We start from the raw sequence: 20349 nt of genomic DNA, 5'->3' as shown, positions 1-20349 counted from the left end.
TTTGCAGATGACATGATACTATACATAGAGAATACTAAGGATGCTACCAGAAAACTACTAGAACTAATCAATAAATTTGGTAAAGTAGCAGGATACAAAATTAATGCACAGAAATCTCTGGCATTCTTATACACTAATGATGAAAAATCTGAGAATGAAATTAAGAAAACACTCCCATTTACCATTGCAACAAAAAGAATTAAATATCTAGGAATAAACCTACCTAAGGAGACAAAAGACTTGTATGCAGAAAACTATAAGACACTGATGAAAGAAATTAAAGATGATACAAATAGGTGGAGAAATATACCATGTTCATGGACTGGAAGAATCAACATAGTGAAAATGACTGTATTACCCAAAGCAATCTACAGATTCAATGCAATCCCTATCAAATTACCACTGGCATTTTTTACAGAACTAGAACAAAGAATTTCACAATTTGTATGGAAACACAAAAGACCCTGAATAGCCAAAGCAATCTTGAGAACGAAAAATGGAGCTGGAGGAATCAGGCTGCCTGACTTCAGACTATACTACAAGGCCACAGTAATCAAGACAGTATGGTACTGGCACAAAAACAGAAATATAGATCAATGGAACAGGATAGAAAGCCCAGAGATAAATCCACACACATATGGTCACCTTATCTTTGATAAAGGAGGGAAGGAAACACAGTGGAGAAAAGACAGCCTCTTCAATAAGTGGTGCTGAGAAAACTGGACAGCTACATGTAGAAGTATGAAATTAGAACACTCCCTAACACCATACACAAAAATAAACTCAAAATGGGTTAAAGACCTAAATGTAAGGCCAGACACTATCAAACTCTTCGAGGAAAACATAGGCAGAACACTCTATGACATCAATCACAGCAAGATCCTTTTTGACCCATCTCCTAGAGAAATGGAAATAAAAACAAAAATAAACAAATGGGATCTAATGAAAGTTAAAAGCTTTTGCACAGCAAAGGATACCATAAACAAGACCAAAAGACAACCCTCAGAATGGGAGAAAATATTTGCAAACGAAGCAACTGACAAAGGATTAATATCCAAAATTTATAAGCAACTCATGCAGCTCAATAACAAAAAAACAAACAACCCAATCCAAAAATGGGCAGAAGAACTAAATAGACATTTCTCCAAAGAAGATATACAGATAGCCAACAAACACATGAAAGAATGCTCAACATCATTAATCATTAGAGAAATGCAAATCCAAACTACAATGAGATATCATCTCACACCGGTCAGATTGGCCATCATCAAAAACTCTAGAAACAATAAATGCTGGAGAGGGTGTGGAAAAAAGGGAACACTCTTGCACTGTTGGTGGGAATGTAAAATGATACAGCCACTATGGAGAACAGTATGGAGGTTCCTTAAAAAACTACAAATAGAACTACCATATGACCCAGCAATCCCACTACTAGGCATATACCCTGAGAAAACCATAATTCAAAAAGAGTCATGTACCAAAATGTTCATTGCAGCTCTATTTACTATAGCCAGGACATGGAAGCAACCTAAGTGTCCATCAACAGATGAATGGATAAGGAAGATGTGGCACATATATACAATGGAATATTACTCAGCCATAAAAAGAAATGAAACTGACTTATTTGTAATGAGGTGGATAGACCTGGAATCTGTCATACAGAGTGAAGTAAGTCAGAAGGATAAAAACAAATACCGTATGCTAACACATATATATGGAATCTAAAAAAAAAAAAAAAAAAAAAAAGTCACGAAGAGATTAGTGGTAGGATGGGAATAAAACACAGACCTACCAGAGCATGGACTTGAGGGTATGGGGAGGGGGAAGGGTAAGCTGTGACGATATGAGAGAGTGGCAGGGACATATACACACTACCAAATGTAAATTAGATAGCTAGTGGGAAGCTGCAGCATAGCACAGGGAGTTCACCTCTGTGCTTTCTGACCACCTAGGGGGGTGGGATAGGGAGGGTGGGAGGGAGGGTGACAAAAGAGGGAAGAGTTATGGGAACATATGTATATGTATAACTGATTCACTTTGTTGTAAAGGAGAAACTAACACACTATTGTAAAACAGTTATACGCAAATAAAGATGTTAAAAAAAAGAAATAAAAATATAATACTGTATGCATAAAACTTATATGTTATAACCCAATAAAAATGGTTAAAAAAAAGAATTTGGGTTATTAATCAACTTTTCTGTTAAACTGAGTTAAAATTATTTTGGAAAATGCAAATTAGTAAATTTTGTAAACAGAGTAATGATAAGTGTTAAACCATCTATTGGGAAACATTTAATGAGTTACTGCACATCCAACCATTATTGGGCAGAGGGTTACAGTCTTTAAGAGACCATCACCTAGGTTTGTGAGGGGTCAGACACATCAATGTGGAAATCATGGCCAATATGATAGAATATGGCTGGGCAAGGCCAAGCATCAAGAGTAAATTAGGGCATATATCAGTGTAACTCCTTTCTTTGCTCATGCATTAGTCATCTGGACTGCTGTAACAAGTTACCATAGGCTGGGTGGCTGAAACAGCAGACATTTGTTTCTCACAGTTCTGAAGGCTGGGAATCCAAGATAAAGGTGCCAACCGATTCATTTCCTGGTAACATCTCTCTTCCTGGCTTTCAGACTTCATCTTCTCACTGTGTCCTCACATGGTGGAGAGAGCAAGCTGGCCTCTCTTACTTTTCTTATAAGACACTGATCCCACCATGGGAGCCCTACCCTCACAACCTCATCTAAATCTAAGTACTTCCCAATGGCCCTTCTTCCAAATAACATAACACTGGAGGTTAAGACTTCAGTGTATGAATTTTGAGGGGACATCATTTAGTCCATAGAAGCTCACATATCCCAAGGTTAAGAACCCACTTGTGTTTGGAGTTTTCAGCCATTGAAACAAGCTTCCTCTGAGCCACTGGAAATGTTGTGACTGATGTTGTATCTATTCTATCAGAGATCATGTAAACATTGTCTACTTATCCAATAACTACATTGTGTGAAAGATTCCAGTGAAATTTTTACAAATAAGAAAAATTAACTAAAAACTTTAAATTAAAACCAAAAGATTCAAAGAGATAAAACTATATGATGGTAGAACTCAAAAGTATGCACTTATAAGTCCTTAGGTACACTTATATTCTCTAGAATATGAACAAATTGATATAATTTTAGGAAATTTACTTCATATGATATTCTATGCAAAATAGAGCCTTTAGTCACACAAATTGTCCAAGATAATGACAGTAATTATGCTTCCAGGATGACTTTCTACTGGTCAACATGACCTAGGCAGAAGATTGTTTTGAGTTACATAGGGAGGTCAAATCAATAATAATTAGACTCTTTCTACTTGACTGGGGGAAATGGGTCAATCAGGGTTAGTACCCACTTGTGATAGAAAGGTCTTGGGAAATGAAACAATTAAGAAACAAGCTCCCTCTGAACCACTGGAGATGTTGTGATCGGCGCTACATCTATATTATCAGGGATCATACAACAAGGACAGACACATGCCTATGACACGGACTGCTATTTGAACCATTAGTTGGCAGAGAGCCATGGACCATGAGGTGTCAGTACCTTGGTTTGTGACTAGTCAACCACATCCAAGTAGAGACCAAGACCTATTTGAAAAGATCCCTCAGTGGGCTGGGACCATGCAGTCAAAATAAAGTATGGAACCAGTATTCAGTGTCATTTCATTATTTGTCACATAACCCTTCTTCTTTTTTAATGCCTGTTATAAACATTGCTAAACAGGTTGCATTTAGGAGAGTTTGAATTTTAAAACATAGTCTATAAATTATTAAAACTATCTCAAAAGCAGTTCTACAACACTTACTTTATATTTACCAAGCACAGAGCACTTATTATATACCTGATCTTGGTTTAAGTGCTTATTAAAATACTAATTCACATACAGTAGTAAGGAGAGGGTTCTACCTTTTTCCCTAATTTCCTCTGGGATCTAGAGCATTTTCAGAGAAGAGTTCCAAGTTACTTGAAGAAGACACTGATCACTATAGTGCCCAAGGGTTCTATAATGAGAAGCCTCTTCACCACCAAAACTATTCACATTATGCTGAAGCAGGAATAACCACAAACTGCTAAGACTTAGTCTGTGATTTATATTAAAAATTATATTAAGAATGACAGGTAGGTAACACAGTATCTTGAGAATGCCCAGAGATTATTCTGATAATTTTTTTCTCAGAATCTATAAGATCCATCTATTTACTAACTCCAACTAGATTTTCCCTGAAATAATATAAAAGAATAGGAAACATACAACTTTGTATTTGCCTTCTTTTGTGACTCACAAAATAGTAAATGGTATGGTGTAGTTCACTTAATCAAGTATAATAAAGAAAATATGGAGATTCTAAGTAAAAGCATCATAATATTCATTTCTAATTGATGTACGATATGAGGCCAGCAATGGAGAAATAGTAAGAGGATTATCCTTGTGTATTCACTAAAATAAAACTCTGCTCTATCCCCCCTATGCCTCCACTGAACAAAGCATCCTTTTCCATTTTAAAACTCTTAGGACACTTAAAGCTAAACTGCAGGAGGTAAACATTGTCAGGCCCATAGGAGAAATTCACTCACTCCTACTTAACAGGTCCATTCCCCTCTTGTCCTCTTTGTTCAAACTGTCAATCATGACTGTTCCCTCAGGAGTTAAATTCAGACCACTAAGTGATTTCATGTAGGCTACTAAACTGCCTGCAGAGATGAACAATTTTCAATCATTATCGATGTGGCTTTGGAAGACTTGTCCTAGAGTGAAAGGTCTTAAATTACACAACCAATCCCCTGAAATTTCTGTACTCCCCTAAAATATAAATAAATTCCCTACAATAAGTGCAACGGTGAATTTCCCTTCACAAACTTTAATGTTTGGGGTTGTATTAAGTAGCAATAAAAATGATATAGTGAAAATGCCTACTGTATGTCTAGATTAGATAAAATTCTTGTTTACAAATTCCTTAAACTCAACAGCTATGAAGGCAGATGCAGTGTTATTCATGATAGCATCTAGCAACCCACATATTGCAAAAAACTTATTCAGAACATAATTTCTCATTGGTGGAATAAATCCCAGGCCTGTTGAAATAATTTTCTATGATGACAATCAAGACTTCCCAATTCTCCCCTCCCCTTAGCTATCTAAGGCAGAATCTCCACAAAACATTAGAAAATCCCAGGTGATGTAGAAATTAAAAATTATGGATTCCCTTTTCTGAATGAAAGCTATAGGATTATTATTAATGATCACCCATTCATAAGCTTAGTAAAAGTTAACATTTGTTAAGACCTTACTCCTGAAATAATAGGTAAGAAGAGGGTTGACTCTAGGTAAGAGATAACTATGCCATTTAAGTGTCTTAATTCTCTAGATGTTTGCAGTCTCTACATGCAATAAGGAAGAACAAATATGACTCCATATTAGATCTGTTTCTTTTACTTTAACCTTTGTATTCTATTGCTTTTGCTACAAGTTAATCACTAAATTGCTGTTACCTATAACTTAAAGCATATATACTGGCCCATCTCTGGGAACCCCGCCTTCCATGCCTGAACTTTAAGCTAAAATACATTCGTTTCAGTTCACAAAAAACATTCTGACCAGACCCACCCATGAAAGCCTGCAGGAAAGAAGAAATTAACATCCTTTAAGCCTGGCTGAAACCGGGAAATATTTGCAGCAACTATTGCCTTTATTACTTTACCACTTCACGTCCCCAATCTTTGTTCTATAAAAGAAACTAGCATCCAAACCTGGGTAAGATGGTTCTTTGGGACACCAGTCCACCATCTTCTCAGTCTGCTGGCTTTCTGAATAAAGTCGCTATTACTCCCCAACAACTTGTCTCTCGATTTATTGACCTGTTGTGCAGCAAACAGTACAAGCTTGGACTTGGTAACACACATAGAGTAGGTTTTAATATTAGCATAACTAATATAACTTGTCAGACTTGAGGACGAAACCTACCTTTTAAAGAATGCTGTGACTAGAGTTACACACACAACGATTCCAGTCTCAGCTCTGCCTCCTTTTAGGTGAGTAACTTTGAGAAGTTATTTAACCTCTGATACTCATTTCTTACCCAAAATTTAGGAATAATAATAGCAACTACTGATATGACTCTTAAGAGACTTAAATGAGATGCAGTAAAGCACTAAATACAGTATTTGGCACACAGGAATTCATTAAAAAATGCTAGCTGAGTTATTATTCAGAATACATGGATAAGTTAGGACGTCATTCCCTAGATTGTTTTTCTTCAGTTAAAATTACATTTATCCATTTTCAGATACATAGAGTTGACCCAAGGATAATTTACATCTCCCCTTTGACTGCTTCCAGATTCTCAGGCAATGTTCTGGTAATCTGATAACTTCTCTGAGGCTGGATTTGGACTCTGATTTCTAGTGCTTTACACCAGGTGTTTCCCAAAGTGCTTTTACAGGGAACTCTAGAGACACAGAGTGACACAGATTTAAATAATATTATATCTGAGATCATTGCAACTTTAAAATCAGCACATTGTTCTCAAAAGGGGTTCTTGTGAATCAACATACTGGAGAGGTTTTATTTAACAAGTGACGTATTACAGCCTTGGTTGAGGCTGTGTATTCATGAGCAGTTGTGATTCTACAGGTATCTTGCCTTTGACAATATGACCTAGCCCTTGAGTATCATCGGCAAGGGCTTATGCTATAGAAGTTCTAGTGTTTTGGTCTGTACATATAATTTCAGAAATAACCTTCATGTTTTATGTATTTTCTCTTTGAGTCCTTGATTTTGAAAGCAAAGTCTGCAATAGCCTACAGAGGGACCACAAGAATTATGTGGATCTAAGCTTCATCTGGAGTGTACATTTCATGTACTCAGGCAATAGTGTTGGTTAGGGCTCTTTTTGAACATTTATATTAGAAATTTCTTCTATAAATTTGAGATGCTGCTACAAATAATGATATAATTTCTGCTAGAAATAATGAGATAGTCTGTGGGGGTAAAATTCTGGGAAAGTTAGATTTCAGAGATTGGCCAATTATATGCAGTCTACTGTAGGTATTCAGAAATATGCTGTATTGGGCTTCTATTAGCTTCCAAGGTGATGAAACAGATAGAAATTAATATTCATATGGTAATTTGCACACACACACATGCACACTGATAGAAATGGTTTATAATATACAAATGTCTGTACTAAGCCAATACGACAAGGTGCAGGCAGAACAGCTCTGTGTCTCTCACACATATGAAACCTGGATCACAGCTAAAGGGAACTCCACCCTGGATAGGGAAACAATCTGCAGTGAGATATCCTCCTGGGGACTGGACACCCAGGGAGGCTTACCCCTGACAAGTGGAGAATAGTGTAGAGTCTCCTGCTTTATACAGTCTGTGTCCTGAAGTTAAGGTATTCTAGCTTTTCTTGACATTAAAGAGACGCTTAACCTTGGGTTGACATGAAAGTTTTATTCAATTGAGTTGTCACTGAAGGGTTTCAAAACAAACTTCATATATGAATTTTTCTCAAAACATATTATTATTTAAAATATTTCAAACTATAATCCTAGAAGAATTCATGCAGGCCCAAATGTAAGCAACAAAATACCTTCTTCAGGTTATGGTTTCAATTAAGATAGTTAATTCTCTGGTCAATGAATTATATAAAATTTTGCAAATAGGCATAAAATGGTTGTACATTTGACCTTATAGACAACTTAGGGGAAAATGTGTAGGATCAAAGTGAACCACTTATGGCCTATATCTATCCTTTCATGCGTCTCTTATTTTCTTACTAAGTTAAACACAGGAATGAAATATATTATCCATTACATGTGTATATACATATATAGACACATATATATAATATGCATTTTAACTCTGTGATATAATTTAGCTCAGGGTTTTGAATACCACAGATGCTTAACTCTCACTGAGTTCATTTAAATTTGTAAATGAAAAAAATTTTTAAGAATGAATGAATTATTGAAAACATGTCTAAAATTCTTTTTAGTTCTTATTGATGTTGTTAGTTTGAATTAAATATATACTTCTACATCAACACTACCACTCCAAATCCCCAACCAGACAAATAGCAATAAGGTTATTATTTTTAAATTTTGAGATAATTTTTTTTTTTTTTTTTTTTTTTTTTTTTCGGTATGCGGGCCTCTCACTGTTGTGGCCTCTCCCGTTGCGGAGCACAGGCTCCGGACGCGCAGGCCCAGCGGCCATGGCTCACGGACCCAGCTGCTCCGCGGCATGTGGGATCCTCCCGGACCAGGGCACGAACCCGTGTCCCCTGCATCGGCAGGCGGATTCTCAACCACTGCGCCACCAGGGAAGCCCTTGAGATAATTTTATAAGACAATATTCATTGGTAAATTCACTGCCTTCAATGATTGTATGATGAATTGTGTTGAGAGTCAAAATTCCTGACAGAAGCAGTAAGAGTTTCCATTGGAGGAGAAAATCCTTCTGACAGGTTAACATTTGTAAAAGGCTCTGTCGTATCTCATGGGCAAGCGCTATGTTTTTTTTGTTTGTTTTTGGTTTTGTTTTGCGGTACGCAAGCCTCTCCCGCTGTAGAGCACAGGCTCCGGACGCACAGGCCCAGCGGCCATGGCCCACGGGCCCAGCCACTCTGAGGCATGTGGGATCTTCCCGGACCAGAGCGCGAACCCGCGTCCCCAGCATCGGCAGGTGGACTCCCAACCACTGCGCCACCAGGGAAGCCCAAGAGCTATGTTTTTTTCCCAGTTGTGTCAACTGAAAGTTTTCCATGTATGTGTGTGTGTGTGTGTGTGTGTATACACACACACACATATACATATGATATATTCCATATATATATAATTTTCAACTGAAAATTTATTCCATATATACATATCCTATACATGCAAAGAATGATTACTGTCCTTCTTGGCATGAACAAACCATCTAAATCAAATAGAAGAGTCTATGTAAATTAAATACACATGTAAACTAAATAGATTGAAATACACAATCTGGCAGGGATTATCATATTTCTGGAGGAAAAAAGGCACAATTTTGAGAATCAGAGATATGTAAGAAATACTTTTGACTACTATTGTTAATGGTATGCTTTAAAACATCTTCACAATTTTTGTGAACAGCATTGAAAGGAATATGTACTCAGTACTGAATTAAGGGACATTCAATTCCATACTGGAAATGGATCTCATTATTTTAAAATGGTGTAAAAACACATTCCTCGCTATGAAAACATTTTAACACCCACAATGCACAATAGATTCAAACAGGAAAGAAGAGCTATTAAGAAAATTGTATGGGGATTGGTTCCCTCCATTGTATTAAAAAAAAGCCTTGGGCTTCCCTGGTGGCGCAGTGGTGGAGAGTCCGCCTGCCGATGCAGCAGACACGGGTTCGTGCCCCGGTCCGGGAAGTTCCCACGTGCCGCAGAGCGACTGGGCCCGTGAGCCGTGGCCGCTGAGCCTGCGCGTCCGGAGCCTGTGCTCCGCAACCGGAGAGGCCACAAAAAGCCCGACTCACAAAGCTGCTTGCTGTCTGACTCATTTATGGGCTTCCCTGGTGGCGCAGTGGTTGAGAATCCGCCTGCCGACGCAGGAGACACGGGTTCGTGCCCTGGTCCGGGAGGATCCCACATGCCACGGAGCAACTGAGCCCGTGAGCCATGGCCGCTGGGCCTGCGCGTCCGGAGCCTGTGCTCCGCAACGGGAGAGGCCACAGCGGTGAGAGGCCCGCGTACCGCAATAAATAAATAAATAAAAGCCTGTATTTTACTAAAGTATATTTAGAAATAATAGCTATCCCTTTGTAGCTATTGTTTAGTTGATAGCTGTGTAGCTTATTTGTTAAAATAAACTTGAATGTCACTTAGGGTCATAAACACAGTCAGTAAGGTCCTCAACTTTTCAAAGATTTATACAGAAAAACATAGATGTTGTAATATACAAGTAGGTTTTATAGTCTTGAGAGTTCAGAAGCCAAAATGATTTTTAAAAGAGTGCTGATACTTTCTTACCTATTGCATATTCAGTGGGCATTATCTGTAGTGTTATCTGATTATCTCTGAGTTTCCATAAAACACTTTACATATAACAGCCACTTCTAGAGGACCACCTGCTAGAACTCCAAGGGCTCTCCAGAGGACTTCCTCATCTGTAATAACGCTAGCATCTGTGAAACACTGTGTCTTTTCTGGGGTAGCCCATGTTGTGTGCAATCCACACACAACACAAAGACTGCTTAGAATTTGGATGAAGGCTCATAATGTCTATTCTTAGAGTAAGATAAAACTGATGTCCATTGTTAAACTTTAAAAACACTTGGAGATCAAACAACATCTGACTTTAAGAAGATCTTACCACATTATTAGCTCTTATGACTCTTCAGTGATAGTGAATTCCCAAGTATGCTATTATTTAGAAGAAGCAGCATTTTACTTCCTTACTTTGTAAAGCTAAAGTAGATCAGGACACCTAGGTGGGTGTCACACATTGGTGTTTCTTATCTTCAGAGAAGGAGTTTATATTAAATACATTTTCATTAAAATTAATTTCCTTCCATATTTTATATTTTATGAGGTAATTGATTTATATCTATTATAGTTATTATCAACAAGAAAGTTAATTTAGAATATATGCATCATTTTTAAAAACTACACCATTGAAACCTTATCTAAATGTAACAAGATATTACATTTCCTGATATCAGACCTCAAAGAAGGATGTTAAAGAAATGGCTCAAGATCATGAGTTTGTGCACTGTGGAGTACAAACCTCAGTGAGAATCAGCAGCCACAACACCCATGGACCTCATCATTTCTTAAATACTGTCTTCTGGTTGGTAAGTTTCTTCAGTAAGGCATTAATGTAAGGACTGACAGTCAATGGACAACTAATCCTTATTACCTGTTAATACAGTTAAAAAAGTAATACTTGAGCAATATCCGGGCTTACATATGTTTTGCTTTTGTACACGCAGTATACAGAGAAAAGGCACAATCTAAGTTGGGTGTGTAAGTTGTAAGTTATAACCTCTAAGCAAGGAAATGAGACAAACCAACAAAAAACCACCACCAACAACAACAACAAAAACCCAGAAGAATAGCTTTTCGTTGTCTGAAACTTAAGAAGAGGAAAAAGAAAAGAAAGAGCAACTAAGGGGAAAAACAAAACAAACAAAACCAGGAGAACTATCAAGGTTTTAGCTAGACTTCATTCTGTCAGTTCTGTGTTGGATAATTAACAGCTGCCCTTCAGTGGGCTCCAATATTTGTCAGAGACTGTCCTAGACAGTTCATAAGTTGTCACTAAATTAAAAAAAAAAAAAACAAGCAAGCAGTGTCACTCGCATTGCAGAGATCAAACAAATGATGCACACAGAGGCTAACTCGCCTGAAGTGACATAACTACAAAATAGTGAAGTTCGGATTCAGACCAAAGTGGGCCTCATTCCAGGTCCATCATGCTATTATACCTCATTCAGTACCACAACTCATTTCAAAATTTCAGTATTGGAGGATATGACCAAGAAGCAGAGCCACTCAAAAACATGCAATTCCTTCTCATTCTGAGAAGATCCTCTCCTTTGAAGAACCCTATTGAAGTACTAGCATCAACCCTAGTGAACCGTAGTGGACACATCAACCCTAGATGTGTCCATCCAGGCAGATAACCCCCCAATTCTTTAAACTGTAGCATATAATGCATTGTGTTGTTTTTAGAAATGTCTCTTTCTCCAACCAGATACCTTTTATAATGTAATATATGTATATATATATATATATATATATATAAAATCAACATGCTATGTATATATTTTTTCTAAAGGTATTTTGGCAAGCAAATGTGTAAGCAGAAAAATATTTGGGGAATCCAAAATTTATTTATTTATTTACAAACTACAGTCACATTCATGTTCATCTAACATGTTTATGTATATCCTTCTTATAATTAATTATTACATTTTATAAAATATGTCTGAGTTTAAAAGATTTCTTTGAACTCCTTTATTATTAGAATTTTTACAATGCATCATCAGCCTGGTACAATAGAAGTAGCGGTAGCTTAAGAATCATAATCTAAGGCAGTGGTGCCCAACCTTTTTGGCACCAGGGACCGGTTTTGTGGAATACAATTTTTCCAAGGACGGGGGTGGGGATGGTCTTGGGATGATTCAAGCGCATTGGTTTATTATGGTCTCTGTGCAGTCAAACCTCTCTGCTAATGATAATCTGTACTTGCAGCCACTCCCAGTGCTAGCATCACCGCTTCAGCACCACCTAAGATCATCCACTAGATTCCCATAAAGAGTGTGCAGCCTGGATCCCTTGCATGCACAGTTCAAGTAGGGTTCACGCTCCTATGAGAATCTGATACCGCCGCTGAACTGACAGAGGTGGAGCTCAGGTGGTAATGAGAGCGATGGGGAGTGGCTGTAAATACAAATGAAGCTTTGCTTGCTCCCGCGCCGCTCACCTCCTGCTGTGAGATTTGGTTCCTAACGGGCCACAGACTGGTACCGGTCCGTGGTCTGGGGGTCGGGGACCCCTGACCAAAGGCCAAATGCCTAACTTCTTCACATTCTTGATTTCCTCTGAGTAAAATGGGTTATATATTTTATAAGATAAAACTCAATCACAAGGCAAACTTTGAAAACTTCAGTTTAAAAAAATATTACAGATAATTTGTGCAGTACTTAGCAAATAGTACTCGTTTAATAAATGTTAATGATCAGCATATCTGTCACACTACATTTCCTTTCGAGATTTTTATTAGCCTATGTTTATATTTATATAGTAATTTGAAGCTCACGAAATGCTTAATTACTATTATCTCATTGATTTTTATAACCTTGTGAAGTAGATGGGACTTGTATCACTGGGGTTGTTTACACAGAAGCCAACTAAGGCTCAAATATCCAGTGATATTGATCATACAGCTACAGAGCTGAGTACTAGGGACCAGTTAACACCTAATTTAGCAGCATTTATATTATACAGCACTCTTTCTGTTTGTGATGCATTTTAGTATAAACCACTGGATTAATTCATTCATTGTAACTTTAGTGATGGTCAAAAGTAATACTTGGAAAAGTGTTTACCTTGTTCACAAATTAGAGGATCTTACTTTCTTTCCAAGGTGTGCAAACCTGAACATTACATTGTACGAGAATTCTATTCTGAGGGATGATAATCTTTTTAAAAAAATAGTGTTTCTGAAGTACTGTAAGACCTTTTCCATGTGCCTAACATGCCTTCCTTTAATTTCTTCTCTGAATCATTTCCCTTTACAATGGTAGAGACAAGAGCACATTGACTCTAATGCATCAAGTTAAGTATTTATTTACATTCTTCGACACAGTCTTGGAAATGTCAGTCATTAATCTACTGCCAGGTATCAACTAGTGAAATATGCCCTTGATTTCCCTCCTTCAGAAAGGGTTAGCTTTGTATACAAGGCTTTCCAGATCAAAAACTTAAAATTCTCTTTTAGCTAATTGTGAAATATACTGTTATCAGGACCTAATAATTACTGTGTGAAATATAAACCCAAGCAAATGGCTTGTAATTGCCTATGCCAATGTCCAAAGTCTCTGGCTAAAGCTCACCTCTGTGAATACAGAGTAAGACCTCTGTGCCAAACCTGTGCCCTGCCATTAGAGGGAAAAATAAACCTTTGTTAGCTGTAAAGTCACTCGGGCTTATCTCCTGTGTCACAGAGCAGCAAAGGAGCAAACGAAAACCGTATGTGCTTAATGAGACTTGACAATCCATCCTTGATGGCAAATTAATATACTTTGTACTTAGGTGGACCTTTTTGTTTCCTCCTAATTGCAAGATACTAACCAGATGCCACAGCCTGCATTTCAGACTGGAAAGCTATTAGTTTATCCCACCCAGCCACAATCTCTGCATATTGCTTTACTAAGAATGACACGTTTGAAGAATTAATAATTAGATTTCAGTATCTGATAATTAAATAATTAATTAAAATAAAATGGGTCACATATGGACCAATAATGCCTGTGTCTCGTTAACCAAGAATTATTAATTTAATTCTGTGCACCTGAAGTTAATAAGAATCAATCAAAACAGAATCTCCAACTCAAACAATTATGTTTCTAGATCTGATGGATAAATAGGCTTTGGGGATAGTATCCTAGTAATTCTAGAACATTTTTGCTTTTCTTTAAGAAAAGGAGATGGGACAGGGAAAGTGCAGAGTAGAAATAGTGGAGGACAATACAAACTCCACTATCATTAATTTACCATGCCGATGGGAAAAAAGAAAAACCAGTTCTATCGTATGTTCTAGACACTTTTGTCAAAGTATAGTGGTTTCTAGATAAATACCAACTAGATGACAGCTTTTCTCTGATTACATAAGTCTATACAGTTTTTGGTTAAACTGAGCTCTGCCTTATGACAGGTTTCAGATGTGGAAACTTATATTGCCTTTGTTACCTTCAGAAGAGAGCAAAATATCAGGTATCATGAAACTTTAAAGAACAGATTGATTTAGGCTGAAAGGATTCAATCTAAAAATGATATTTCAACCAGGTAAATTTTTACTTGTATTCCAGCTCAACTAAGCTATTTAAAGGTCACAAATAGTATGTGTATCTTATGAATGTAGATTTATTTTTTTATCTGCTGAATAATTTAAACCGTATTTTTGGACAAAATACAAAGTAATTGGAAATTAGTCTACTGCGACCTAATCTATTATTTGACTAAAATTTCAAAACCATTTTTAATCCTAATGGGATTTAGAAAAACTACTTAACTTCCTTGTCATAAGAAAGATCATTGTTTCATTTAGCATAAATAAATATATTTCCAAATCTGAAACAATCTAATAACCTAATACTTCATAAAATATTTTGATTACCAGTGTTTTAGAAAATGATAATTTGAATTATAAAGTTTGTAATAATTAATGACAAAGATAAAACTTAGAAAAATCCAATGTTCTATGAATTCAATTACAGACCTGGAGACAATAACAGAATACTAAAATCATAGAATATGGAATCAGATGACCTTGGTTCAAATGGCAGCACAATTTCCCAGCAGTTGCATGTCTTTGAGAAAGATATGTAACTTCCTTCACCTCTATTTACCCTATTTGTAAATTTAGGATAATGATGTCACTTTTCTCAGAAACCCGAAAAGGATATGAAGGCAATTATTACAATGCCTGGGTACATAGTAAACACTTAAAATATTACTGACAGCATGGTGATCTAGTTGGAACAGAGTTGGTCATAAAGGGACAAAAACAATAATGCATAGAAACAAATCAGGAGTTGCAGAGAATAGTATCATTCTAACGTCATGGTCAATTTAATTTAACTTTGTCACTGCTACCATTTAAATAATAATTATGAAGTTCTGTACCACAATATGCTAACAAATATAAAGAAGATACACAAAATAGAAAAACAAGCTTAAACACATAATGATAATTACACGAGTAAAAATGAGAAAATAAACAAAAATAGTCACCATATATTCAGTGATTCTATGCACAATATACTATTGCCAACATTTTTATGAACCTTATCTTTTTAATCTTACCACCTAACAACTATTGTTAAAATTTTAATAAATTTCCCTTATGGCTATTTATTTATTCTATTTTGGGGATTACCTTTTAAAAAATATTTCTAATCTCATGCAATTTTAGATTTTTACATTTAATATTAAATCATCCAAAAATCTCCACATTATTCTATATATTTTTTATTTTAGTTATTTCTTTTCATGAAATGGTTTTTAACTGATAAAAATCATACAATTTATTGTTAGTATATAACAAGTAAAATAACGCAGGAAAAAATTATAGATAAAAATTAATCTTTACTTTCAATATTAACACATCTCTCCTCTCCCTCCAATAAAATGTGAATCGTTTAATGTGTATTTGCTCATCTTGTTTGAAGCATATATAAACATAGACAAAAAATGTATATAGGAATATATCAAATTTTTAGGCACAAAAAACATTATGAAAGAGGGAAATGTTTTTGGAATTGTGGAGCCCGGATGAAACTCTATTTTAGAACTAAGAAGATTAAAAGGTATTGAATCAGAATCTAGTGCAGGCTGATGGTAAATGGGAATCCCAGGATGCTGAAAAGATGGAGGCAGATGTATTGTTCATGGATAGGCAGCATCTGACTCTCCTTTCTTCTCTCAGATGGGAATGAAGTGCTGTTGATACTGAATTTGATTCCAAAGACAGGTGAGTCAATATACAGCATGACAGAGATTGACAATTAAAAATTTTTCCCAATTGGTTATTTATACGTTCAGTATAAAAGAGTAGGAGTGCAGGTGTAGCAATCATTGAGCCTCTCCAGTCTCCCAGCTCATGACCTTGGGGCCAAGGGAATAAGTACTAAAGTACACTGGTTCACTCCTTCGCTGTACTGATTGTCTTTGACTAATTAAATCTGAAACAGTATAGCTTTGCTTGGTGTGTATACATGTGTGCATGTGTCTGTCTCTGTATATGCTATAACTTACCTAACACACTTGAGTATCATAGCATACACGTTATTTGCAACTTGCTTATGTTACTTAACAATACAATGTGGACATCCTTTCAAGTCAGTACATATAAAGTTACTTATTCTTTTTAAATCTTGCATAATATTTTCTACAACAGATTAAGTATATTTTGTTTAACCAGTCCCTTATACCATTATCATGCAAACACTTCTTTATTTTTGTCATTGCAATAAATAATTTTAAAATATTCGATGCATGTATGCTTAATATATTGGCATTTTTGTTTATGTAGAAAAATTATCAATGTGATTACTGGGTAAAATTATATACTTTTATTTTTAATTTTTATTAGATATGATGATCTTAACTACCAAAATTATTATTCATAGCAACTCACCGTTCCACCGGAAACATGTAAGGGTACCAATTTTAACATTGCCACAAAAGCATTCAATATTATTAAAAGTTTAGTTTTTGCCAATCTGATGGGTGAAATGGATAGCTCATTGTTATTTCCCTTTCCATTTGTCTATTAATGATTTTTAACATTTCATATATTTATTATCCATATGCTTTTCTTCCCTTTGAATTTCCTGCTAACATCATTTGTCTATTTTTTAAACTAGATTAGTTGTATTTTTCTTATCAATTTTTAGGTGCTCTTTGTACAAGAACCATAGTAATTCTTTATTTAACTTAAGTATCGGGCTTCCCTGGTGGCGCAGTGGTTGAGAATCCGCCTGCCGATGCAGGAGACACGGGTTCGTGCCCTGGTCCGGGAAGATCCCACATGCCGCGGAGCAATTAAGCCCGTGAGCCATGGCCGCTGAGCCTGCGCGTCTGGAGCCTGTGCTCCGCAACGGGAGAGGCCACAACAGTGAGAGGCCCGCATACCGCCAAAAAAAAAAAAAAAAATAACTTAAGTATCTCCCAGTATTCTCTTTGTATCTTGATTCTATGGTGACTTTCATCAGCAAGGCATTTTTATTCTTATGAAATCAGGTATATTAATATTTTCCTTTAAATCATTTAGATTTCTTGTCTTGATTAATATACCTTCTTATATCTGTTTAATACTTAAATAATTAATATTCACTTTTGAATCTTTACAATCTTCTGGATATTTTTGGTTTGTTTTCATTATTGTTATAGGTTTAAAGGTAGAATTGATTTTTTAAATAGATGGATGGCCCAATAGATCAATGTTATTTATCAACTGTACTACCATTTCTTCCACTCGAAACAAATGAGGCCCCTTAATACATTAAATTCTCTCAATAATCAAATATTTCTCTGGAATTTCTTTCTAGTTAATAATATTTTCTCTATTGCTATGCCAGCATTCTGATACTAAAATGGATGGGACAAAAAATTCTTTAACGTTCTTCGTTTTCAATTTTTTCTCTCAAATTCATTCTTCACAATATACTGTAAATGATTTTTCCAGCTTTTTAAAAGAGTGGGTCTTTTATATACATGTATGAAATCATCATACTGTACACCTTAAGAGGACTTACACAGGGTTATATGCTAATTAAATCTCGATAAAGTTGAGAAAAAATCAACACTAGACATCTTTGTTTAAAAATAAATTTATTTATTTTATTTAATTATTTTTGGCTGTGTTGGGTCTTCATTGCTGCGTGCGGGCTTTCTCTATAACTAGAGCGGGGGTTACTCTTTGTTGCGGTGCGCCGTCGTCTCATTGCGGTGGCTTCTCTTGTTGCGAGCACAGGCTCTAGGCACACGGGCTTCAGTAGTCGTGGCGCTCGGGCTCAGTAGTCGTGGCTCACGGGCTCTGGTGCGCAGGCTTCAGTAGTTGTGGTGCACGGGCTTAGCTGCTCCGCGGCATGTGAGATCTTCCCCAGACCAGGGCTCGAACCCGTGTTCCCTGCATCGGCAGGCAGACTCTTAACCACTGCGCCACCAGAAAAGCCCCTAGACATCGTTTTTAAAGGTGAGAGCTTGAAGTTTTTCCCTCAATGATTGGGAAAAATCCAAGTATGTTCCCCATGACTACTTCTATTCAGCATGGCACTGGAGGTACCAACTGATTAAATTTTAATAAATGGGTCTTTGATGGAATCTGAATTAAATATACAGATTAAATTTTCAGAAAGGGCATTTTAATGTTAAGTCTTCCCATACAGCAAAAATTTCAGCCATTTTTTAGGTAATTTTATGATATTCAGTGAAATTTAAAGGTTTTAGTGAATAAATTAACTCCCATATATAGTATTCGATATAATTTTTTTTAACTCATGATAAGTTCATCTTTGTTTAAAAGCACATGGGAACTAAGAAAACTAAAAGCACACAAGAATAAAAATAACCCCCCAAAGAATAAAATTAATCCGTCATATTTCTTTCCAATTTATTTCTTATTTCAGTTTTTTAAAAATAAAATTTTGGAATTCTATTTTTATACTTTTCTGTCATGGGAATTTAATAATTACTGGACTTTTAGAGTTGCTTATTTTTCCCTATTACTAATCATAATTAAGTCTACATCTTTGTGCACTTTAATTTTAGCTTTGTTATGGATTCCTAGAATAAAAATAACTTGATCAAGGGATGTACCCGATTTTCCTGTATCTTCATCTGATTTTCCCCCGTAAGAACAGCCAATTATTCCAACACCATTCACTGAACAATAATTTGGTTAGCCAATGGTTGCAATACATTTCTTATACACATGAGGTTTATGCTAATTATTGTATGTACAGATGTGTACTGTATGAATATATAAAGTGCTACTCTTACTACATTTCTTTTAAATAGTATATAGAAATGTAACTATCTACTTTTAGATAAGAACTTTGGAATAATTTGTCACTTCACAAATTGTTTAAGAAATTGGTATTTCATTGGATTGCTATATAAACTATAAATTAATTTGAAAAAAATCTATATCTTTACAATAGTCAATCTTGCCTCCTGGAAACATGGCTGGTATATTTTAATTTACTTAAGGCTTCTTTTAAAATCCTTGAGTAAAGTTCTAATTTTTAAATTACAGATCAATAGGTCCCAGTCCTGGAAGTACAAAAGAACTACGTAAGGAGTTTCTAAAAAGATGACAGCTGGAATCCATCCCCAAAGATCTTGATTTTATGAGACTGAGAAAGACAGAAACGCAGACTTAAAACTAGACATAGATCAATAGATTAATACAATCTAACTTTCTTGAACACATGTTTATTATAATGTTTATTTTTGGTTTATATAATTGGTTTTCATTTTGTCTGCAGGAAATCATCATTCTGAAATATATTATTATGTTTATGTCTTATTGCATTGACCATGGACTTAACAGAATTATATTAAATAGGAAGTATTTTGATGACTTTAATTGGAATATCACAAAGTTTCATAGTTTTATAAAGAATTATGTTGGCAAATCAATTGTTGTGAATGTGTATATAAGACATGATTCATTATTTCTAACATTCTAAAAAGTCTATGAAGAAAGATAAATTGGATGTGTAAATGACATTTGAAGGGTAACAGTATGTATTTTTTAAATGTTACCTGATTTTGAAGAGCAAAAGAAACACAACAATTTATATAATTGCCTCATTTTAAGGAGTTTTAGAAAATAGTATATTAAAATTGGAATGTTGACTTAGAACTTATCTCCTTATGAACTGCAGTGTTTTGTAAAAACAGTAACATTTCCTACACACACACACACACACACACACACACACACACACACACAGTAAATTCGAGGAGTACAATGAATATTCCATATGTAAACAGCACTACAGATGATGACTTATATGTTA

General features: G+C 35.6%; 1 protein-coding gene across 16 annotated transcripts in view; it reads right to left on the bottom strand.

Moving 5' to 3' along the window:
* The window catches only part of RALYL (RALY RNA binding protein like), an 832931-nt gene that overhangs the window by 516572 nt on the left and 296010 nt on the right, over nucleotides 1–20349 (bottom strand). For 4 of the 16 annotated variants that reach the window (XM_067018142.1, XM_067018144.1, XM_067018143.1 and 1 more), the window contains exon 3: nucleotides 5799–5906. The exons of 11 other annotated variants lie outside the window; for them this stretch is intronic. In XM_067018142.1, coding sequence (XP_066874243.1) covers nucleotides 5799–5835 — 37 coding nt within the window. In that variant the 5' untranslated portion in view covers nucleotides 5836–5906. Of the gene's footprint in view, nucleotides 1–5798; nucleotides 5907–20349 lie in introns of those variants that run through there. One more of the 16 variants, XM_059042739.2, reaches the window with a different exon arrangement.

Source organism: Kogia breviceps, chromosome 17, assembly GCF_026419965.1.
Source record: "Kogia breviceps isolate mKogBre1 chromosome 17, mKogBre1 haplotype 1, whole genome shotgun sequence".
NCBI classification, from domain to species: domain Eukaryota; kingdom Metazoa; phylum Chordata; class Mammalia; order Artiodactyla; family Physeteridae; genus Kogia; species Kogia breviceps.
The sequence above is the reverse complement of the archived record's forward strand: the minus strand, read 5'-3'. Positions and strand labels throughout refer to the sequence as shown.